General features: G+C 42.5%; 1 protein-coding gene across 9 annotated transcripts in view; it reads right to left on the bottom strand.

Annotated features, from left to right (window-relative positions):
• Nucleotides 1-24,719, bottom strand: part of TTC7A (tetratricopeptide repeat domain 7A) — a 166,500-nt gene that overhangs the window by 48,129 nt on the left and 93,652 nt on the right. For all 9 annotated transcript variants that reach the window (XR_009727492.1, XR_009727491.1, XM_061367221.1 and 6 more), the window contains 2 exons: nucleotides 7,910-8,026; nucleotides 3,344-3,441 (listed from right to left, as the gene is read on the bottom strand). Coding sequence is in view for 7 of the 9 variants with exons in the window: in XM_061367221.1 (XP_061223205.1) it covers nucleotides 3,344-3,441; nucleotides 7,910-8,026 (215 nt within the window). In the remaining 2 variants the exon portion in view is untranslated. The remainder of the gene's footprint in view (nucleotides 1-3,343; nucleotides 3,442-7,909; nucleotides 8,027-24,719) is intronic.

Genomic DNA, 24,719 nt, shown 5'->3' with positions numbered 1-24,719 from the left:
TCGACAGAATATAAACTTCCCATTTTACAATAAAGCCCTCCAAACATTTTGGAAATACATCATAAATATAACAAAATTGATTCTGTCGTGATGAGCTCTGTGCATAAGCCATACAAAACACATCTGAATAATTTCAAAGCACTGTTCTAGGTTTGTTATAAGTCCAGGAAGGACCAAGTTTAATATTTCGCATCTATGAAATAACTGCTCTCAAAATAGAAACGTACCTCAGTAGATTTACTAGGCTTATAAGAAACACGGAATTCCCCAGCCTAAATCACTTCAGGCAAGAGCATTATAAGATAACGCTAACTCAGAAGAAGAATGAAATAGCAAGGCAGCTGACCGATACCAGTGAATTTAGTTAGGAACATTGCTTCAGTTAGGAGAAGATGAAGAAAATAAAGAGGAATTAATCTCCCTGGCAGCAAACCTAGACTTCTGGCACAGCAAATAATCTCATTGTGCTCTAAGTGAGGGGGAGGCCAGTGTCAAACCCAGCTGCAGCAATCCCCCCTTCAGTGACGAGTCGGAAGATCACAGAGTGCCTGTGCATTGCAGCGATGCTGCTGCACGCTCCCAGGGGATTTCAGGATGGAAACTGAAGCCTGTTCCAGAATGATGCAAAAGAAATCAGACCTGCCCCCTCCTTCAGAGCAGCCAGCCACAGCCACAGCTCTGGGGAGGGACAAGGGCAAGGGGGGAAAGACAGGTACTCTCCAGTCTCCCCCCACCACCGCCTCAAAGGGGCTCCCAAGCCGGACAACAGACCCAGCTGCATCCCTTCTGCAGATGGAGAACAGCAGCACCTAGAGCCTGCAGAGCAGCGAGCACAGACCCTTGCTGGAATCACTCCTGCGCTAAGGCGGGTGGTAGGATTTCAGTACCAGCCCCATCCTTACATGCATTGTGGGTGCAGCCACATTAGCATGGAAACCTAGACTCTTGAAGTGGAGGAGGAATAAATTTCTTGGCTAAAACCAAGCTGCATTCAGTGCAAATCACTTTATGTGTGTGAAAAGCTGCCTTACAGCTTGTGCTTTACATGAATTTGCTTTCTGGCAGGCAGTACTATGGCATAGAGCGCTTTCTGCAGCATCACAGCTGCTCCATTGCATGTTGGCTGCTAGAACCAGGTGAAGAGCACGCTGAAGCAGGTACCCAACCCAGGTGCTTTTCGAGGAGGGCACTACACAAAGAGCTGAGCTTTGCTGTGACTCTGGGAGAGTCACAGCAGAGGAGTAAGCAGGAGGCAGGAGCAAGCTCTTAGCAGGGTGGCATAGCAGCACATCAAACTGCTACAGGCTCTGCTGGTGACAGTTTGGTCTCAAGACCTTGTTGTGAAGTGGGTGTAGCCCAAACCTGGCCACTCTCCCTTCTTCAGACAGCTACAAAGCAAGGCAAGGAATGTCCAGAAGAGTGAGAATGCCTTTTACGATGCATTAAGCACAGCTAGACTTGAAGGGGCAGGGATCAGTCCACACTCAGCCCCACAGTCTAGGCACCATAAGCCACATCCTGTTTCAGCAGAAGAGTGGGAATTGGATGGATAACAAAAGTAGTGTGGCAAATAACATTTTGGGGGTTTTACTGCTTCCCCAGTAATGCCCAATGGCTGATGGATTCTGCAAACTACCTACAGTGTTTTCCAAATCATTTTCTTGTATTCACTGAAAGTCCATTTTACTGCCCAGCATTACGGACAATAATGTATATAGAATCATAGAACAGTTAGGGCTGGAAAGGACCTTAAGATCATCAAGTTCCAACCCCTTGCCATGGGCAGGGACACCTCACACTAAACCATGTCACCCAAGGTTTCATCCAACCTGGCCTTGAACACCGCCAGGGATGGAGCATTCACAACCTCCCTGGGCAACCCATTCCAGTGCTTCACCATATATTCCTCAAGTCTTCACAATTATCTTCAAATAATGACTATCCTGAACAACTTTGTATCACCAGGAATTGCTCATGTCATATCCACTCCCTTTTCCAGATCATTTTTAATATGCCAAACAGCACATACTTAATATATCTTCTTCATCTATCTGTGCTAAACTTGGTCTGTCTATTTAATTAAGCTGAAGACTGTAGAACACTGCCATATAAACAATGAGGAAAAGGATCTATACAAAATACAGTCATCTCAGCAAAGAGTAATAAAAATGGATTAAACAAATTAAACGTTATAAAGACACGTGTCTACAGAATAAGGAAGATTATTATGTCATAAACATAGACCCTAAGGGTTTAACACTACAAACGAAAGAGCAGACACACTGAATAGTGTTTTGATGTTTGAACGTTTGTATGCTCAAGACACAGCCTTGCAATGCTTTTTAAACATTGGTGGGTGTAAACGGGGGTTAAACACTCATAATTTAATGCAAGTCGTGTACTTAACACAGAAGAACTTGTCTTCCATCTCAGCTATATACGCTGAGCATGTGATCAGTTTTACAGTTCCTAATGATCATGATTGAAACTCACACAAACCCTAACTCCCTCACCCCAAAACATGAGACTTAAGTGTTAGGACATTTTTAAATCAAGCTTTTACAGTCTCCTTGTGCAATTTCTGAGTCTGTGAGGATCATTTTTTAACTCTATTCCTTCCACATCCACAAGGGTAGAAAGTTGCTTCCCTAAAAACCTCTCCAAGTTACAAGGCAAGTTTCTCACATGATCATCTGATTTTGAGTGAGAGTTTTAAAGGAAGCACCAAATGTCACGAGACTTATGATAAAAATCACAAGTCAGCAGCACTCTCTGAAAGCCTCCTTTCCCCTTCCTGCCAAGATTAGCTTTGATGTCTCAGTTATTTCCATCTGACTGTATCTGCTACTGTAAATGTGTACTTACCATAAAATAAAGCATCAAAAGGTTCATGTACAAATCCCAAAGCAAATCACCTTCTAATAAGAACCGACACTCACTCAGCTTTCCAAAACCACAAGAATAAAAGGCTTGATCAGGACAACTAAAAAGGATTAAATATGGGGGAAGGGAGGTAAAAGGAGGAGGAGGGGAAAAAAGAACTGAATTATACAGTTCTTGCAGAAGCATAGTGAACTCCTGTCTAACACCTTACATGCTCATCTCAGAGAGCTTCGTAAAAGGAAGCAGGAATTAATCACTGTTTTCTGCATGGAAAAGCCAGGTACAGCCAAACCACAGTGCATGTTGTGCAGCAGAGATGGCCCTGGAGACAGATCTGGACCTCCTGACCACCGGCCCAGCAACAGCATGCACACAGCCTCCCACCCCTGCCAAAGAAAACAAAACATTCCTCTCTCACAAAAGCATTTAGGATGGGAAAGAACAAATCTTGTTTCCTCACCAGAATCGGTATCGTGAGCATCCGGGAGCGTGAGATGCAGTCCATTATGCTTTTTGATCACTGGGGTTTCGGTGACACTACTTCCTTTCTCAGAGCCACTGTACAGAAACAAAACCATGTTACCTGGCTGCTCTTCAGCAGAGAGACAACACTGCCCTTGAAGCTGGCAGTACTCTCATCTAGCTGCCACTGGACCTGAAAACTGAAGCTCTCCACTTACAGGCAATCAGCCTCCTGAATGTGCTGTTTCACCACCACCACCTTGCCTGTGGAAGGAAGCTCAGAGACATCGTGCCCAGCAAGAGCTCCAGGGAACATGCCATTATCACTTTATTTGGCTGTTGGGACTCTGCAAACCACTGGATGAGGACCGTACTGGCAGCTAAGAGCCAGACCAGAGGAGGCCAACCAGCAGCCCTATGCCCAGGAAGAACCACCATCCATTGGGCTCGTCTGCAGAAGGATTTGTTCACAGCCCTGCTGTGCTGATCAGTTTGAAACAGACCAATTACCACCTTCCAGCCAGGTGCTAATTCCTTCATTTCAAAGGGATTATTTTCTCCTCTCCCACCTGCACTCTGTTCAAACGGAGGAGGAGGAGGATTAAAGGTACCACAGAGCACTCTTTATGAGAGGAGGACTACCTGGTCTGCTCTTCTGTCCTCACTGTAGAGGTCTTACAGAGAGAAACCCACAAAAAAACAACCACCAAAAAAACCCTCATGAAAAACCACTTAACACATGTCTCCTGAGCCTTCCTGTCACCACATAGCCTGCCATCCCCCCCGGATCAGATGGTGATGATATCTCCTCTCATCATCCATTAAGGGACAAAATATCAAAAGGAAAAGCGACTGCCCTGGCTACTTTTTCTGGCATGCTCCCAAGCCTGCAGCTCAGGATTTAGACAATATTCCTCCCAGGAAACAAGCTCTCATGATTGCTGTTGGATGCCCCATCTTCCAATCTGATCAGTCCTTTGGTAGGGATTGCACAGGATTCCCTTGAATTTGCATTAATCTAGCAGAAGAATTAGCTTGGGATGGCTATTTGGTTTTAAACGTGACGAATCCGTTATCACAGAAAACAATAGCAAAAAATAAACAGTGTCTTGTCCTTCTCAGCTAAAAATCTACTACTGAAAGCCACTCACTGTTGTTCATCATAGCGGTAATTACATTTACAATAGCTAATAAACATTTTACTTGGGCTTTGGGATCAGACATTTTGGTTTGTGCTAATGGATGCTGTATTCTTGAGCATTCAACTGCACAAATGCACCGATACCCCATTTCCAACTGCCATGTCATGACAGATACAAAGGAAAAGTAAATCCTCTACCCTATACCTAGCCAGGATTAACCCAAGTGTAAGCGCCCTGGCTGAGGGCTGCTGCTGGAACCATAAGGGCATTTCTGTCTTACTGGTGCATTGCACATGCAGGAAAACGGAAGCTGCACTTCAAAACATCACTCCCATGAGGCAAGCACTGCTTTGATGCAGCAGCCATCACCACAGAATCACTGCTCAGACACATGGCTGGCCACTGGTTTGTATGCTGTTGTCCTGGTTTCAGCTGGGTTAGAGCTCATTTTCTTCCTAGGGCTGCTACAGTGCTATGGTTTTTAATTTAATCTGAGAATAATGCTGACAACACACCAAAGGTTTTGCTGTTGTTAAGGTGTGGTTTCCCTAATTGAGCACTTTTCAGCCTCATGCTCTGCCAGTGAGGAAGGGCACAAGAAGCTGGGAGGGAGCAGCGACAGGACAGCTGACCCAAACTACCCAAAGGGGTATTCCATACCACAGCACATCATGCCCAGTATAGAAACTGAAGGGGTTACCCAGAAGGCGCTGACTGATGCTTGGGGATGTGCTGGGCATTGGTCAGTCAGTGGCGAGCACTGCATTATGCATCACTTATCTTTTATTTGGTGGGGGCGGGGGGGGTGGAGGGAAGAGCGTTCTTTCTCTTTTTGTTGTCTCCCTTTTCATTATAATTATTAATATATTTTATTCCCATTGTTAAACTATTCTTATCTCAGACCACAGGCTTTACCTTCTTTTTGATTCTCCTCCCCATCCCACTGTGGGTAGGTGATGTGCAAGTGGATGTGTGGTGCTTAGCTGCTGGCTGAGGTTAAACCATAGCAGCTATGCTTCTACCCAAAGGAGACTGGTGGGTGGCATAAGTGTGGACACAGTAAGACTGATCACAGGAGAGCAGCATTCAGAGGTGGTTTGATGAGAGGACCTCAGTCAATAGCATGTACCTCAGTACAGTCCACAGCATGGCCTTTTAACTGGGAAAACAAAGCGAGATCCCAGCCTGAAAACCAAGTGGAGTGCACTGTGCAAAACCCCCACTCCCAACGGCTTTATCTGCTGTCCTGGAGAAGGGCTGGAAATGAACTACTTCTTCAAAGCTGCAGTACGAGGCCTTCAGCCAAGAAAGCTTTTCCAAGCATCACAGAAGGGCCAGTAGCCAGGTGATTTGCCTTCTGCATACAGCACTGGAAAGGCTGACAGCGGGACACACTGCCACTCCACTGCCCATGTTATTAAAATGTAGTTGAGGCGGTGGATAAAATGCTGACAAGAACCACTTGGTTGTGGGATAATGCAGAGGCACCAGAGAAGACAAGCAGGGACTTGAGCATGGCTGATAAATATCTTCCTGGGGAGAAAATACTGGGCCCTGAAAGACTCTTTAGCAGAGTCATAGTAAGATTGCAGAGCTGGGAAACTCAGGCCAGACAAATGCAACCCAACGTAACTAAAGTGCAGTTTAACTGTGTAGGCGATTAGCTGCTTATTGAGCTAGTACAGAACACTGAGTTCAACAGCTCTCAACTTCATGTTAAGAAATACAGGCTTTTCTCTTCCCAGAAGCCCTAAAAAATGCCTGTGTCCAAGTCTCGGTGGACAGAATTCCCCTTAAGCTCCTCTGCAAGGCCAACCCGAAATATTTGGCATATTTGTTAGCTGATACTGCTGCAATCTGCTTAATACAAGGGGCTTCCTGTGTCACTGAATCCAGCCTAAAATTGCAGGTGCCAAGCTCATTCTTGTTACCTTTCAAGCAGCACTTCCCAGGAGAAAATGCTTTATGACCTATTTTTTGAGAAAGCCACAAAGTCCCACTGGGAACAGCAGTGGCATACACATTAGAGCTCCGAAAAGCAAAAGCAAAGCAACTTGTTTTGTTTAGGCTTCTATGGCCAAAGCTTATCAAAAGCCCCTAAAGCTATCACATCTTGGTTTTTTAAGTATAGCAGCCAAGCACAGCTTGGGATCCGAATGCAGTCCAAATGGCTGAACTACTTGTCTGTTCTGCAATGTACCCTCTGCAGTCTCAGGCTTGCAGTCCCCCCTTGCAACTGTCATAATTGTTCACTGTGGATTTGATCAGCTTCATGAGGACTACTCATGGATATAAAGATTATTCATGTGAGAGGTACATGACTGAATCCTTACCTAAAGAGACTAAGGCTTAAGGAAATCAATGATTCCAGCCTGTAAAAGACCATTTCTCTGCTGCTATGTAAATATCTTGATTTTTGTGTTTGGTCTGCTGCTCATTAGTCAAACCAACAAGGAATTACTAATAATCCCTCAAAGAGAACTTGTATATAGACATGCATCATTCTGTACATACACTTCTGGTGCTTGTAAAGCTTATGGAAATGCATACAGAAGCTGGGAACAATACAGGCTTCATCAGCCTGCCGTCGTGACTGTTGCCATCACGAATGCTGTCCCCAGATACAACCTCTACAGACATCACAGGTCAGTAATAACATTCCCAAGGCAGTGGTTGCACAGTGGTATCATGACTAGGACAATATTCAAAGGGTGTGGGAAGGAAGAAAACCCAACCTGGTAACTTTCATACTTTCTAAGCTTCTCCTTTTGGAGGGGAAGCAGATGAGAGAGGGAACAAACAGGGAACCTAGCACTATTTAAACGCAGATTTACTAAGACAAGGGAAAGAAGAAAGACTACATCCTTCACTCCTTTCCTTGCCCGGTTAGCACCACGCTGTGCAACCAGCATGCAACCACAGCACATGACAGTCTTGGCTATGTGCTTTTCCTTGGCTTACTCAGTTCAGGGCTGTATCACCCCCACACATTCCTGGGCGGTGCCAACTGCTGTAGACTCTGAACAATAGTTGATGGATGCTCAGCAAAATCTGCCCTCCATTCTGGACATCTGAATATGGATAGAGCCGTTTAGACATCTAGATTAGAAACTCTTTGTTCAAACTGCTGCTTCAAGCTTAAAATCTTGAGGGTTTCTTTCTCTGTTGGGGTTTCTGTTTGTCTGTTTTGTTGGGTTTTTTGGTGGGTTTTTTTTTGACTTTTGATTATTTTTTAAATCTTGGATATTAAAATCTTACGGGGTTTTTTTGTTTTGGTTTTAATCACAGCTAGAAATACTACGTGTGTGCCTGTATAAAGTGTACAGTTTATTATCCCTTTTGCAAAGTAACTGTCTAGACAACTAAAGAAGATAGCTGCATCTCCATTATGAAATCTCAACTTGCTAGTGGAGAAAGCCTACCTGTGCTGTAAAACATTATATACCATCTGCCACATCTGCAACATATGTCTGCACGTCACCAGAGCCTCCTCGGGTCCTTTATGTATCCATTCCAGTTTTACTTTGGTGAAGAGTAAGCTGCAAGATAAAAAGCAATAACTTGTGTTTTATTGGCACCTCATAAACGTGCAGAATCACCATTGCCCTGGCGAGATCCTAGCAGCCAGCGTTTTTACTTGCTTTGTATGCGCAGCAATAAAAGCAAACACCATAGCACAAAACACTGCATTTGGCTCAACTCCGATTCCCCACAAGGAGATGAGAGGATTAACAATATTCCTCAGCTGCAGTCAAATTTGCGTCACAAAGCTGGCAGGACAGTGTTAAAAGCAACGCGCTGCCAAGCTAACAAGGTGAAGCATACAGTGATTCTCATTTTATGTTGCACAGAGTTAAAAACAGAACGAAGAAAGAGCTGCCATAGTACATGTGCCAGACTGCTTTCTTAGTCTGGCATCTTCTCATAGCACTGGCTTATATAATAAATTTCAGACAAAAGCCCCAACACACTTAACATAGGCGGATAATTATGTAAGGCCCCACAGGAAGGAAATGCTTTTCCTTAACCCCCAGCCAGCGATCATCTTATGCCTGTAGGCAAGACAGCTGATAGCCCTTGGACATTCTTGCTCCAGGCAGAGTAGCTGCTGCTACTATTCTTACACCTAGAGAACACATACTTGCACAGACCACTGGAATTCAGGAGAATTAGGTCAAGCAGAGGTTAGGAGACAGATTCGGCAGTGACACAAGCTACTTGCTCTTAGCATGGCTTTTAACACCATCCTTCACAACACCCGTTTTACTGCTTTTTCTACTTGCCAAGATGATTGAATGTATTTATTTACTACCCTAAATTTATTTCTCTGCTTTAAATGTTTTAATGAAGTCCACAATCTACACATTTTAAATGACACGTTTATGTGCATACATCATGAACAGCTGTGTGTTAAAAATCCTAAAGCCAGTTTTGGAATGTGACCTGCAGGCTCCTGAGGAATCCAAACAACTTCAGAAAGAGACCATAGCAACTGCACAGATGATGCTAGAAAAGACTCTGCTACTGAATAAGAGATCCTTTGCTTGCAGTAATTAGAAATCTGCAGTCAATGCTGTGGTACCTAGAGTAATGTGCTAAACTGGCAGTGCCATTCTGCACTAACCAACATTAGTGGGGTTTTTCTTGGGGGGTGAAGTTGCCAAAATGTAGCCCAACTGTATGAACTGCTATAGGGAAGTCTTCTCATGGCTGCTGCTACAGTTTGACCTCACAGGACAAGTATTCAATTAAATTCCCCACGTACAAACTTAGGCTCTTTAGAGATGCTGCCCCCCCTAACTGAAAGGAAGTGCTCTTACTATGATTCAGGTAGCTATTTCGGGGGCTAAATCCATGAATTGATAAAAAATTTTGCTGGGACAAAGAACAGTGGACACACACTTACTAAAAACAAGTGTGAATTCAGATGAGTGGTTAGCAATGGAAGCTGGCCAGTGATGCATGCTGCTCTCTATCCCTTAGTTAAATGGGCTCATGACGCTTGTTTTAATACAACACAATCCAGAATCAATCACTTAAGAGCATGGAATATATATCACACTAGAAAGATGGGAGGTTATACCCTGGAGTGCAATGGTATCATAAAAGATCATGAATGTGAAGTTCCTGAACAACAATGCAGTTAAGAAATCGAGCAACCCTTAGCATCCATATACGGAAGCACAATCAAGTAGGAGCTGGAAGATGTGGTTATTCCTGTTTACAGCATCAGCAAGACATTAGAATCCTGTTTCTAGCTCTTGCTCTTTAATTACAAAAGATGACTAAAAATGGGATGAGGTTCAGAAAAAGGTTATGCAAGTGATCAGAGGGTTAGAAAAGCCTATTTTATCAGCAGCTTAAGAAGCTCCGTTTATTTTGTTTAACTGAGAAGCACCAAAGAAATCATTTTGCTTCAGTCTGCAAGAACCTACATGAAGAATTATCTAATTGTGAGTCTTTGATCTAAAGGGAAAAAAAAGGCATCAGAAACTCCAAGTATTTGCTGGAAGCTGAAAGTAGTCATACAGAGATCTGTAAGTAAATGCAGACACGTAACTATCAAAGAAAATAATCTCTAAAGCAACCTCCTTGTATGCACAATAGATTCTCTAGCCTTTAACTGCTTTTCAGCAAGACAGGATAGCATCCAGAAAGCAACAGTAATGCACAAATGGAAGACACGGGTTTGATGCAAAGACTCAAGCAAGCTTCTTTGGAGCTGAGGCTGCATCATCACTCTCCTTCTGGCAATTACCCTGTTAAAACTATTCTACTGGTCCAAGAAACAACCACACTGAACAATCTATCCTGGCTTTATTATACAGAGTATTATATACACTTTCAAAATTAAAGACCTAAAGCACCATAGGACCCTCCTTGCAGCAGAAGAGGTGGTGGTCAAGGAGCCCAAGGCTTAGAGAACAGTCATATTAACATCCCTCAAAAGCTCCACACTTTTGAATGCTGTAAGATATCATTCAATATTCATGAAATAGAAGGACTATTATCCTCCTGCTACAGGAGGGATCTATTAAAGGTACTTTCTCCCTTTCATACTACTAGGGATATATATGGCTTAGTTATCAAAGGCAATTACAATCACTACATAGTACATACAAACATTGCAGTTAAACATGAAAAAGACAAAGAATTCAAATTCTTCTCTCCATTACTCTGCTGTTTACTGCTTACAGAGAGAGTATGTCAACTTCCTTGAATGAAGGTGCAATGTCTTAGAACAGAACAACTAGTGAAACACAGGGAAAAATTCAATCTCACTAAACCATAACGTATGTCTCAGCACAGTATTATCGCCAGTCATAAGGCACAGGCACACAAAGGTTAACATAATTGAATCATGCAACTTTAGCAACTGTCCCTGCAGTGCAACCCTACCAGATGTCGAAGATACTACACACTGTTAGCTGTTGCATAATTTACCTTTGGAATAGTGTAATAATAAAATACATAAATAAAAATAAAATAATGTAATAACAAAATTAACCAAACTAAAAGGAAAATATAAGGGACTATAAGTGGCAAAAGGAATCAAAGCCATACTGAGAGCAGAAGTAAACAATGCAATTAAATACCATAATTAAAAGGTGTAAATACAACCAGGACATCAGGCTGTATGTGCTGCTTGCTGTATGTATTCCTCAGCTTCTAACAAGTTTTCTAACAGAAAACCCAGATAAATAAAGATATAGGGAAAACACTGAAGTAGCAGCACTTATCTTGATCTTACAATTTTATTACTGAGACAGCACTCTCGCTACAAATAAATCTAATGAGTATGGTGTCACTGTCTGCAAACAACTGTTAGGGGCATACGTAAAAATTACGTATGCTCAGATCTCACCTTATTTTATTTTCTTAATATCATTTTACTGTCCTTTTGTATGCCTGAGGTATTCAGCAGAGCAGACTCTTAAAGTGATTCAACATATAAAAACAGCCCCAAGATTATCAATATAGTCGTTGGCAATTTTGTTAGCCTCTGAAAATGAAAACAGATTTGGGCTAAAGCAAACGTATAAATTGCTACTTCAGAAGCATAAGAGAGCAAAAGATTTGCAAATCATTCCTGTAACAATGGGCAAGGGAAAGCAACAACAGAAAATAACCAGTGCTTACTCTGGGTACCAGACTCTAAGCTCCCGCTCGGAAAAGGTTTTCTTTTATCTTGTATGTGGACAGTATGCAAAGCCTTCTATTCCCTGATGTAACATCAGGTTATTGCCACAAACACACACAGGAACGTTAACTCTGGCAAATTAACATCTGTATACAGATGACTTTGTGGAGATACGAAGCTCTGAAAATTCAAAGTTAGGTTGCCAAGTATCAAAATGCCACTAGTACAAATGACTTAAATACCACTATAATATGCCACGCATTGACAGGAAAGGATGGACTAGAATACTGGAAAGCCTAGGAAGATCTTCAGCAGCAAGCAGGCTAATTCCTCCTTATTTAAGGAGGAATTCAACATCTGTCTTCATAAAGACTGATTTCAGTTGCTGATACTCACCATGTCTCAAGGCTGGCCAAATCCACCTACCAAGCCCTCCTGAAAGTCTTCTAATCCTATATGGCTAAATGCTCAGCCTTTCAGTTCTGTAATATTAATAATGAGGAAAAGAGGCAGTTCTTTTGTATCACTGACAATCTACTGAGGTTTAATAGTTAATACTTATCATCAGAAGCTTTCCCATGTGCATATGGTATACCATAAATGCTTATGAACACATCTGTTGAAGAAGTTGTCAGTTGCTATGTTTAATAATAACCTATTGACTACTTTACGGATGCTCTACGACTGTAGAAAGATTTATTGATCAGTTAATTATTGGGACTTTTCAAGCTGCTTTAAAAAGCTGCTCTAAAAAGTTTTTAGTATCAAACGTAGCCCTTTAAGTACACATTTATACAGCAACACAATGGGATCTCTGTGCCCTATCATCTGACAAGCAATAAATAATGCTAGTACTATAACAAACAATAACACATTCCACTCATTTCAAGGTTGAGAGACTAAATTAGGAAGAAGGAGCATTATGTAGTCATTTATCTCTATGTTTTGCCATATACTGGCTGCTTATAACCCCTCCAGTTTTTCAGAGGTTGTCAGCAGCTGCTCAAAGATCTTCAAGCTTTACCAAATTGGGGCCATCATTCCCCAGTGTCTTTCATTATTTACCCAGATTTGCCTATCTACACACATAGCTGCTGGGTTATTTTGGATTTTGAATACAAAAGGAAACAAACACCAAAACCAGCAGCAATGTGTCCCAATTCAGAGAGACAATCTGAATGTAGTGTGAAGATACTGAACTTCTAGAACTAATGTGCACTTTGCTTCTTCATTTTATTAAATAAGAGGATGCATGTGTCTGTCTGTGTGCTCTTACAAACATTTGCCTAGAGAGAGAAACCAGAATCGCAGAAACAGCTCCAAGGACAGCAAATGCACTTTATCCAATGACAGACTGATGGCATGCTGAAGCACCATGCAAGTGCCACTGGACCCAATGCTCACCCTCCTACCTCTCTGAATCCCAGATAGATATTGTGCAGCAGCTCCAATGAAATGCAGGGGAATGCCACAGCCTGGATGGGTAGATGGCCAAGGAAGTGAGGCATGAATTAAAACCTCCAACATTTTGATCACTGAACTCTTGAATTGGTTTCTGCCTTTTTAAGGTAGTAGACGCCAAAGGAGAAAACAGCTGGGTATAGCTCATAAACTGAACAGAGCTGGAAAGAAGATGGAGGAGACAAGAACGGGAAGATTCAGAACACCTTGATATATGGAGATAATAGACAAACTTCTCAGTGGAAAAGAGGCTGAGACAAGAGAAGACAGATTCATGAAATCATTAATTACATGAAGAAGATCAGGAAATCAAAGCAGTCTGTGTTGTTTCAATGAAAGAAGGAATACCCAATAAAGCAATCAAGAAATTGATTTAAAATGAGCACATTAAATGCTTTTTCATACACCACAAGTGCAAGCCCCATTGCTACAGGATGTTCTGAGGAGACATATAAATAGGTTCAGAAAGGGATTAAATTCATGGATGGCAGGCCCATCAAGGCATTAAACACAACCTAGTGCAACCTCTGGCTCCAAAAGCCTCTGAACCCCTCAGCTGACAGCAGCAGGGATGACACAGAAGGGGTAGAACCATCCTACTGCCACGTTTCTATATGCTTTTCCCTGTGTTTTCACCAGATACCCTGCTGAAGCCCTTAAGTTTGATCAGGAATGGCCCCTCTTACATTTTGATGCAGTAGAGACACGACTGCAGCCCATGTTCTTTTTATAACTCGGATTGTGCAGTCGTGTTTTCTCTGCCAATATGAGAGGACAGTGTCTCTGAAACCATAGTATCTTCACAGCAAATTAGCTGCTCAGTTCATCAGTCCCTGAGTTTAGTTTCAGCCCTGAGTCACCCATACAAACCAATTAGTTAATGCATAGTCTTTCACCATAACCATTATGGTTTCATTAACCTTCCCAGAGCACCTGCTAAACCCCTGAGTCACGTTATCAGTAAGAAACAAAGTTGGCCAAATTGGAGAGCTACTCTTAATCTCCTGCATTTTTGTTGATAACATCAACATCAAAGTTGCTGTCTTCTCAAATAACTCAGTGCTTCCTGCAGTCTCCTGACATTTAAGGGCACATTCTCCAGTTAAAGTAATGCCAGCAACGCTGACTGCAACCTCCTTTTATAACTTCATGCTGTGCCGTGTTATCTATCACTTTCCCTACAAAAATAAATTGATCATATACTTTTACAGACACAGAGTCTTCTTTTTTTTTTACGGCTCCCTGCTCATTTACCCCCCAGTATGAACAAAAAACAAAACCCAGAAGCCTGTATTATATCCAAAGAACTGTTGGCTTCATTTTCCCAGCCCAGGAAAATTAGCAGCTGGTATCTCATTTAGAAAAATGCCCTACTCGGAGCCCCATTCTTGCATGACACCAGCAATTTAACTAACGTTGCTCCATGATCTATGAATGCAACAGCACAGCACAGGGTGAGAACAGCTTCCAGAGAGGTAGTCTCTAAGCTATTTAAAAGCTCACGTGAAAAGACAGTTTGCTAGGCTTAGCCTCATGACACAAAGCACCTACAGTGTTCTTGCTCATCCAGTAGGAGGGAAACAGAAAAAGATGTGATCAGAAAAGCCAGGACTGCAGCCCAACCTGTCAGAGACTACACAACAAAACCAAAGGGGCAGCTACTGGCTCTCGAACCTATTCCAGCATTCAGGTCCATCACATTCACTTACAACACAGAGGTCATCTATGAGACAATATATGAGTCAACAATGATGTGGCCCACCCAAAAAATGCCACGCACAATGGAAGGAGGTCTTGAAACGAACACCCTTTATCTGCTAAACACAGATAAGTCACTTGAAGGAAAAAAAACCAAACCAACGAATAATGTGCTGAATGAAAAAGCACACTGATTTGCTGGAGGAAAAAAACCCAACGCACTGAAAGTCTGTCTTCTCTTCACCCTTCTTCAGCTTCAAGCCATACCTAGTCATACCCAAGAAAAGAAGGCACCAAGAAAGAGTGATAAGAATTACTGTCTGCTTTCAGCTAGATCATCCACTTTGAATCTCAGGCTTGTGGTATTTTGCTTTTTGTTAAGAACATAGAGATCAAGCAAATTGTTAACAGAGCTGATAAAAACCCTTCCCTCACCCTGTGTTACATAGGATCATTTGGGTGATTCACCTGAAAAAGAGTTTTTATCTTTCTCCAACCCTGATGAACTGGCAACAAAATGATTCTGTGCCATCACAAATCATATGTATTTCAGTCTTTATCTGCCCTGAGTAAAGACAAAAATCATCTTCCTGATTACAAGTTTTGCTATGCAGAGTGTTTACATCACCTTTTTATATGCCATATCCCCCTGTAAGAACAGTGTACGAGACTTTCCTTTGCGACTCTTCCAAAGATGTTAAACTAAGGTGTAATTTGCAAGTGTCTCCACACATTGTTTTGGGATTTGTTTTTTTTTTTCTCTGTCAGGTTCCAATTACACTAAGTAGTTCCCATTGCACTGGACACTGCACGAGCACATATGAAAACCAGGGCTAGGCCTAAAGCATACAAGGCTAGGAGCTTAGATGTCTACCTCCCATTTAATGTCAATTATGAATTCAGTGGGAGCTCAATGTAGAGTTTCTCCAGCAGATGTGAGCCCTGGCACTTAAATTCAGGTGACTCTGTGCTGCAGTATCTCATTTCTGCTTGGGAACAGTCACATTGCAATGCACAAGCATCAGTGCAATCTCAGAGATGTACTGGAAATCATGTTCCAATGTATTTTGACTGCAGTGGCAGTGTGGTCAATATCTTATAGCTAGGGCTGGGGACATGGAAGAGTCATGCTCCATTTCCTGCTCTCTGATGGCTTCTTAGCCTGTCTTGGTCAAGTCATTTCAGCTCCCTGTGTTTCAATTCTTCTAACTGCAAAGCAGCTAACAGGAATGACCTTTTACAAAGCATTCAGAGAGCTACATTCTTCAACACTGCCTTCCAACATAGCCTTTACATTTAATCTCTTGATACTGGTGCTCTCAATTTCAGAGTTATCTGTGTGCAGGAAGGAAAGCAGGTTGAGTTCCTCTAACTAACATCCCTTCTAAACCATTTTTTCATCTGTTGGGCCTCATTCTGCAGAATTTCATCAGCTGTGCCCCCAGGTAAATCCAGCCCTGATGAAGCAAGAATTCATTTGGAAGGGCAGAGCTGAGAACTATCATGCTGTCACAACCACTGTAATAACTTTTGATTGACAGAAATGGAAAAGGAAACTAGGCCTAGGGTCTGTAATTGCTGAGCTGAGGTCCTGCCAGACATGAAAAGAGCATTAACAGGACTAAGCTGAAGTATTTAATATGCTGCCAATGCTTCCTATCCCCAAAGACTGCAGAAATGGATGCTTCACTTACACTTCTAACTGCTGTATTTTTCAGAAAAGCTTCTAGGATGTTCTAGGATAAGGCAACTTTTAAAGGAAAGGATTCCAGAATTCTGGCTAAAACAGTACCATTGACAGCAACTTCCAAGAACACACCTTCTGTCTGGAAAGTTATGTCAGAATCCTGATTCACATATTTGAATGCCTCCTAAAAACTGATAGCAGCATACTCATATGATAGTGGTATGAATCATGCAACAAAATATGGTAAAGCAGAACCCCCCAACAGGATTAATAGAATATTTCTCCCCAACTTGCCATATTTATGAAATCTTACATGCTGCTGATCCTTGGAGCCAACAGCCCAAAACTACATTGCACCTCCACTGTCCTAGTGAAGCAGAACCACACAAATCTGGCTTTGCTATAAAACAATAGGCTCAGGGTAAAATAAGGTTCTCTCTTTCAAACTGCATTATGCAATGCTGTTAAAATGGATCTCACTCTTGCTATCATTTTATTTTGGGGCAATATAATTTTTGCCACTTTGGCACTGCTCCAGCAAAGCACTTAGAAAAGGTCTTCACCTTTAAGCGTATCAGGAGTCTTGCTGAAGTCAACAAGAAGTCAGATCTTCCTCTCCTTCAAACTAAGCACGTGCTTAGGAACCTTAGTAGGTTCAGCTCCTCATGAGGAGAAGGATTAGGAACCTCTCTTAACTGCTTAACTTTGCAAAGGACAAAGCACAAACATGACTAACATATGAAGGGTCAGAGTCTGCCGATACACAGCGTTCACTGTCTCCATGTCTCAACGGAGGCAAAGAAGACGGAAATCCATCTGCCAAAACCACTGAATTTCACTACAGGATACTGGTTCCAGGGTGCATGTGGGCATGTTTCACCCTTTGTTCTGGCTAAGGCAACCCACCATATACTTATGACAGTTCAGAGGCACTGCTTTTTATAAGGTGAGCTCATTCAGTAAGATCTGCAGGAGCAAGTTTCTATACCAGCCTAAAAAAGGATGGTGAAAGACATGCTTAAAGGTGAAAGCAGTGACAGAATCAAAGACAGACAAAAGCCCGTCCATTTCAGAAGGAAATAACCCACCTAATCTACAACAAACCTGTGTTGTGATAAACAGAAAACTGCTGGCTTCACCAAGGAAAATCCTACAGAAAGAAACGGGTATACTGCTACTAGCAGGAATTGTATTTGTCTAAGTCTGCAAAGCAAAACCATGATGTAATTGCAGTCTGTGCCAGCACCAGCGCCAGCTGAACACAGCACAGTTAGCAGCAGGAAGACACAGGAGCATGACCTTTAATGCAGAGCTAAAAACCAGCGTACAGACCCAGGTCTCTACTTCAAGAGGCAGATGTGCTGAAGATTGTGCTACAGCAGTTTCACTCAATCCTTCCCTGGCACGATTAAGTTAACCTAACAAAACCTGTGCTTACCATTTGGCTCGACAGAGCCCACTGCCTTGCAGAAATCAGACAAAATGATGTTCACGTTTCTGGAGATGCACTGTATTTCCTTATACAGTTCCTTTATAGCTCTGTTTCGTGCTGTACAAAGCTGATTGCAGGGTCAGGACTTGCAGCCCTTAACCCCTGCCAGGCTTGAGACCACGCAGCCTGGCTGTGGCAATGACAACACTGTTTGTCATGTTGTTACCCTCACACATGGTATGGGTTCCCCACAGATCTCGAGCTAGCCAGATGATCTGACACCGTGATAGCTCTCCTTAACCATCACACTGAGACAAAATCAAACTCAGGATGTAACAGTGAACAGCTCTGTATGTTTGCAGTCATATTGAAAGGGGTCACCGTGATTTCAACTGACTTTGTTTTGTAATAAATCCAGCTTCTTCAATATATGTAGAAACACTATGTGTGCTACCGCTTATGCATTCCACTTTAACCTAAATATTCTTTGTTTTTCTAGCACAATTAAACATAAACCAATTTTCTATATTTTCTTCCTAAAATATATAACAACTACACACACCAACTACCTACTTGTAAAACCCAGCTCCACAGCTTGCATCCTTGACTACTACTTCAGGACAAGGTTTTCCTAGCAGAGAGCTGTTCCTGGTTCAGCTGAGCACTAATGTAGCCCAGGATCTTGCAGGCTGTATTTTAAATGTGAAGCTTCATTTCTTAGCCTTGCTGGAAATTGTAACCTCACTATTGCATGTATGACTCCAGCAAGCACACCTTACACTGTGCAAAAGAGCTGAGTCACTGCTTATGAGTAACAAAGAAAAAGCAGCAGCCTCTCAACCTGTCAGAGATACCCAGTTCATTTCAATTAGAACAGCCAACAAAAACTAAAAGCCTCAAGAGAAAGGTGAGAAGTACATGAATGGTAAAAAACACCCCAGGAATAAAGAGAGAATCCATGGCAGATTGAGCCTAAAATCAGATTAACGGATTATTCTTCTGCACTATCTATTACACCCCAATGTGACAGATCTTCCAGATGTGCTGAGAAAAGATGATACAATCCTACAGATCCCAAGCACCGCACATGTGATTAAAGACAATCCTCTGGGATAACGTGCAATTAGTACATTTTAAATGTTGAAAAAGAGCAGTATTTGGCCTTTCAATAACAGCCTGAAAACAACCCTCAGTGTAAAACTGTGAACACAACTGAAAAGCTGGATAGAATGAAACAGGCCTGACTGTTGAAAACCAGGTCTAATTTATGCCTCACAGTGCAGGTAATGGGACCAGTATTTTTTGGCTTTACTTTTGGCCTCTTCACCCACAGATTACTGGAAAGCTTTTTCTCTTTGAGAAACAAGCCCAGCACTTAGCAACCACTGACCTTTACGTGTTTTTAATGTCACAGTGCTTTTAAAAACTGAAATCCGTTCCACAACTTCAGGCTAATAGCTGCAATGAAACAGGTAGAAGGAACTAAACATTCAGGGCCAGACAGCGAGCTGAAGGGAACTGGCTCTGTTCAGATGAAATGAATGGATTTCCATCTTTTTAAATGAGCTGGGGATCTGGCATTCGAGATTCAAGTCGGAAAAGCTCAGGCAGGCTGTCTTCAGCTCCCTAAAAACGAGCATGCATCAGATAAACACAGAAATGAAGCGCAGGGTCAGTGCAGTTCGATGTACCCGCTGGCTTCCTACTTTATCCCTTCAAATAAACTATTCATTTGCAGAATTGTAGCCTGTAAATTAGAAAGAAAAAAACAGGGGAGAAAAAGGAAAAAACATGAAAAAAGGAACAAAAAAGTGTTGTTTTTAACACTCCCAGTGACTCACAAAAAAAGCCCAAAACAACCCACAAACCTGTTTAGTTCTTCCGTAAGCATCCTGCAACTGAAGTGAACAGAAGTGATGATGAATAACAAGCCCCAGCTTTTCATAGAGAACAGACTTGTACTTTCTCTTCTCCTGAGTGAAGGAGAGAAACCCCATGGGGAAGCGCCTGGCCTCTGCAGGGCTGCTGGTGCCAACTGGCACAACAGCCCTGCAGCAGAGCTCCAAGGTGCTCCGGGTCAGACCTGCATCTCCACATCTCAGAAGGGGGACAGGCGCACCCACCCCTGCTGACGGAACACAATGAAATCCCTGTGTTTACCCTGTTTCATGGACCCTGTTAATTCAGCACGGAGCTCTCTGCAGAGTAAGAGGTGAGCGCACACCAGGATAAATCAGAACCGTGTATTTATAATCTCTGCCTTCTCATAAGTTAGCAGCATGTACCAGCTTTTCCTCGAAATAAGTCTGAAGGGGAGGAACAGATGTCAACCTGAAAGCATGAAACTGTCCTGTGTTTTACCGTTAGGCATAAACAACACTTTGCGTTCACGGTTGCACCTACTTTCCCTCTTAAAAGGCCATTGTGCAAGCAAGCTGTAATTCAGAGAGCATAATCTCAGGTTTATTTCCTTTTCTGCCTAAGCCAATATGTACAAAACACAGGTAGAGTGTTCCTTTCCATCCCCATCACACCGAAGGAATTATATCTGCATTACTATAGCCACACCTTTCCTCAAGTAACTTATTGGAAGGATACCAAAGTCACTGTGCAGAACTTACTCCAAGGCAATTGAAAGCACTCAGGCTCTCTGGTGACCTGATTGGTAGTTTTGCCTCCGGAAGGCTTAACAGAGCCTGTCATTATGTATGTGATATATCCTACCATAATTAATTCCCTCAGGGAATGGCATCCAGAGGAAGCACAGTTCAAATACACAGCATGCGCCTGAAATTTGACATTTTGAATCAGATTCCCAACACCAAGATGCAGCCATGGAAGAGCTGACATTTTTATTTTCTTTGACTGTAGATACATGGCATAAAGTAAATCCTGTCATAAAGGGACTGGCTTAAAAACTGTTGAAAGACACAGATAAAAATCAGTGTTCTTTGCTCTTGAACAGATTTAATACATTCGAAATCCAGAAGGTGTTTAGAATTACCATGTGCTATTTAATATGAGACGAAGTAATGGCCTCCTTCAGCCTTAGTGGGAAAGACTCAGAGCTGTAATCCTTTGTCAAATAATTACCCTGTTCATCAGGCTTCAGCACAAGATGACTCCAAGCAGCAGAGAAATGGAGAGGCGAGCTATGAAAGCCTCAGTATATACACATACTATATACACATACTAAGCTGTATAGTGATGAGAGCCCTTTGCAGGCATTTGTCACATCACAGGCCTGAATTACACTAAAATTGGAACTGCAAGAGAAGGGCAAGAGCATATGAAAGTATCCAATCCACCTACCATATAAAAGGGTCTTTGGAGGAAAAAGCCCCAGGGAGGGTGGGTAGGGATGCTGACTGGGTGAGACAGCTCCGCAAAGCTACAGCAGTGAATTCAGGCTTTCACACGCATAACCTGTGGTTTTGACTCAGCCATGAGCTGCTCTGTGTGGCTCAGGAAATGAGCTTATAAAGAAGGGAAAGCTGGTGACTGACATGAAGAGCTGGCCCAGCTTACCGCTACCTCGCTTCAGGAGGCACGGATGAGTATTTCATTTGTGCAATCCCAGGACAGTGCCAACTATACCCTTACTCAAGGTAACTACAGCGTTTGCTACCCAGTGCTCAAGGAAATCCTGCACCAGCTTGCATGAATGATTCTCTCCAACAGAAACGGCAACACAAAATCCAACACGCTGACTAAACAGTACTGCAAATTCCATCCTTGAGGTCAATTTCTGTACAGAGTATTCAGGACAACAGTCAATAAACTTCTTGGGCATCTTTTTCCTGAATGCCCTAGAGAAGTTAGTAAAAGCACAGACACGTGAGCTGCAATGCACTTTTAGCATGAATGAGACAGAGAATGAATTAATTCAGAGAAACATCAGCTCTGCTGGAAGCTGACAGATTCCTCAATGCATCAGATTTGTGATTGCTTATGGCATGACTGACTTTCCCCCCCTCATGTGTTTTTCTTCCACTTTGGTCCTGTTAAAAAGGCTCTACAGCAGCCAGATCTGGCAGATTTGATATAGGTACAGTTCTTCCCATTCAATTTTCCCCAATCCCCTTCTCCTTCCACTCCATGATAAGATCACAGCTCTGTCAGGTCCCTCCAGGTATAAACTTATTTTTCAGGCAATATCTGCCATCAGTCAGCCTCAATGCTGAATTTTTAGTGTGCTTCCAGTTACCCAAACAGCTTCATTTCTCCACTGAAAAATGTAAATAATAATGTGATGTGCTTGATTCACTTGAACCTGGTGAAGCCTGCTGCAGTAAACCCTGCAGATTTATGTATTCCAGATTGCTCAGAAGAGATGACAGCTTGACGTTTCCAATGGATACAAATTCCGGTATTTATATTCAGGATACAACGAATGGACAACTGAAGCCTCAAGTACAAAAATATCACTTTTGCAAAGCCACTACATGATAACAACCGTAGCACATAAATTCCCCAAGTCCATAAAAGCTATCATCTAGACAACTACTTAAGTCAAAAGAACACATCATCTAGCTGGTTTGCTCCGTAACATAGCCCTGTAGGAGTTAACCCAGCAAAGACTACCCCAGGAAATGGATTAAGCCAGTGACACATTTCACCTCACCGTGTAAGCTGTGTGTTCCCTCTTGCTAAACCAGCTAATCGCACTGACGGGGCAGCCTGGTGTGGCTTGGTACAGCTCTGCACCACCGTGAACCGCTCCATCCTCATTTAAGGTACCCCGCTTCACTGCAGGCAGCACATGCAGCAGCAGACAGGAGAGGCTCTGTTCACACACACCAGCCCTCCCTGCCTAAACTGCATAGCTGTGAAACTCCCTATGTAACCAAGAAAACACAGCGAGGGTGCTGGACTCATCCCTCCCTCTCCTCTCCCATGGGCTGTGTGTGGGAACACATCCATGTGACACGTTTTTCTTCCGCTGCCATAAATAAAAGTTAAACTGCAACTCACCTTGTCAAATGAATCATTCCATGGTTTGTTATTGCTGCTCAGGAAGCAGGCCTAAATTACAAGAGTGAAAGAAATTGTGTGACTGTTGCATCTCCATTTGTGTTCTCAGCCAATTTTCCTTCAGTTTGAGTGCAGACCAGTCCCCAAAGCACCTGTGACTACTTTTTATGAGCACCATGGACTGGCAGAAGAAGGAAAGAACAACCTCAGTAGTGATTACACCTGAGTCTCAGGTCTCTTTATCCATGGAACTGAGCTATGTAATCTGTTTTGAACACTACCACTATCCTGCAGGGAACTGTGATGCACAGTCTTGGGAATTTTGTTCTAGAGAATCCAAAGGATGAACCTGTCTAATCCACAAGCATTAGCTTGTGGACCACAAATCAAGAGCACAGTTATGCAGGAGACATCACAAAGAAACTGCTGTGCTCTTATTAAAGTTGTTACGCAACACCACAAAGTTAAATGTTCTTGGGAAAACAACAGAAACCGACATTATGAAGCCTGAAACTTACTGCATCCATTAACTCACCCCATTACTGATTTAATAAAACAGAGAGAAGGGCAAAAGTTGAGTTTTTCATCAATAACCCTAACCAGAACTGTGCAGCAAAGACAGAAAAACCAGCCAGTTCTACTAATTTTAGAATGTTTCTATCATGGGATTTAGTGCTGTAGCTGATTTAGAGGAGTAAAAATATATCTTTCCAACCACCAACTGAAAGAGATGCATTCAGTTATATTTGGCCAGCTTCCCTTAACACTTTGAATTAGCTTTTATTTGGGTCTTTTAGGATTACATTTGCCCCCTTAAGATTAATAATTTTTAACACCCATCCCGTAAATGAAGTCTAAATCCCAAGTTTTAATTAACTGAAGATAAGAAGGAGCCTAAGTCACATTTTTACAGGTACACAGGTGTTAGGTCATTATAGTCTAGTAAAACCCCAGCTCTGGTCTCTACATCGTGCCTCTCTACAACCACCTCCCCAACTTGAACTGGCAGATTATTATCCTTCCAGACTTCCCAGCCTAACCTGATACATGCCATTGTTATTGCCTGTTAAAGAGCTGCTCTACTCTTCAATCACAGCTGCATTTCAGTGCTGTACAAAATGATTACGGAACGTTTGATCCATCCCAGGGCCACTGGGAGGTTCAAACGGAGTTTCACTGCAAGGAGTCTGTGGCTGACATGGTTTACTACAGTTACTCACCATCTAGGAAATGTGCTTTTGCAAGAGAACAGCTTTTTTGTTTCCTGTCTGCTGGTAGGCAGACAAGCGTCTGACTATGCAGAAAAGGTAAACTACCAGATTTTCTGATTGGCAGGAACGACCCCATAAAACTGAGTAAGAGCTTGAAATGAATTTTCTACCTTCCCCCAAGTCCAAACACCAAATTTTGGCTTTCTTTCACTGTTTTTCCTTCTATTTTCCACACCTCCACTTCCTTGCCTGGTGCTCCAAATACTCCACCACCAAATGGCTAGAAGCCAGAAGCTGTTGCTTGAAAGAGGAAATACATGGAATGGGAGAGTCCACTCCAGGGCGGCAATGCATTTAGTTTTATTGGAGGCTCCTCATGTGAATTTATGTGCCATCCACTTGAGCGGAAAGTTACTGAACTTTAGAAAAGCCAATTATTCACAGACAATAGAAGAGAAGGTCAGGGATCTCTTTAAAAACTAGTGCTTTCTTAATTTATGAAGCCAGGATAAGGAAACTTGCACACAGAGTGTCCAAACACCATCACAGCTTTGGGGCCAATAACTGTGTTTTCAGCTTGCTTCAGCAAATGCCATGCTTCCCTTAAAAACGTCTTCCTGCTCCTCAT

The sequence above is a fragment of the Neopsephotus bourkii genome, unplaced genomic scaffold, assembly GCF_033783945.1.
Source record: "Neopsephotus bourkii isolate Nb327-2 ecotype Australia unplaced genomic scaffold, CSIRO-AGI_Nbou_v1 NB_1373, whole genome shotgun sequence".
NCBI classification, from domain to species: domain Eukaryota; kingdom Metazoa; phylum Chordata; class Aves; order Psittaciformes; family Psittacidae; genus Neopsephotus; species Neopsephotus bourkii.
This window is presented reverse-complemented; position numbering and strand designations above follow the sequence as displayed.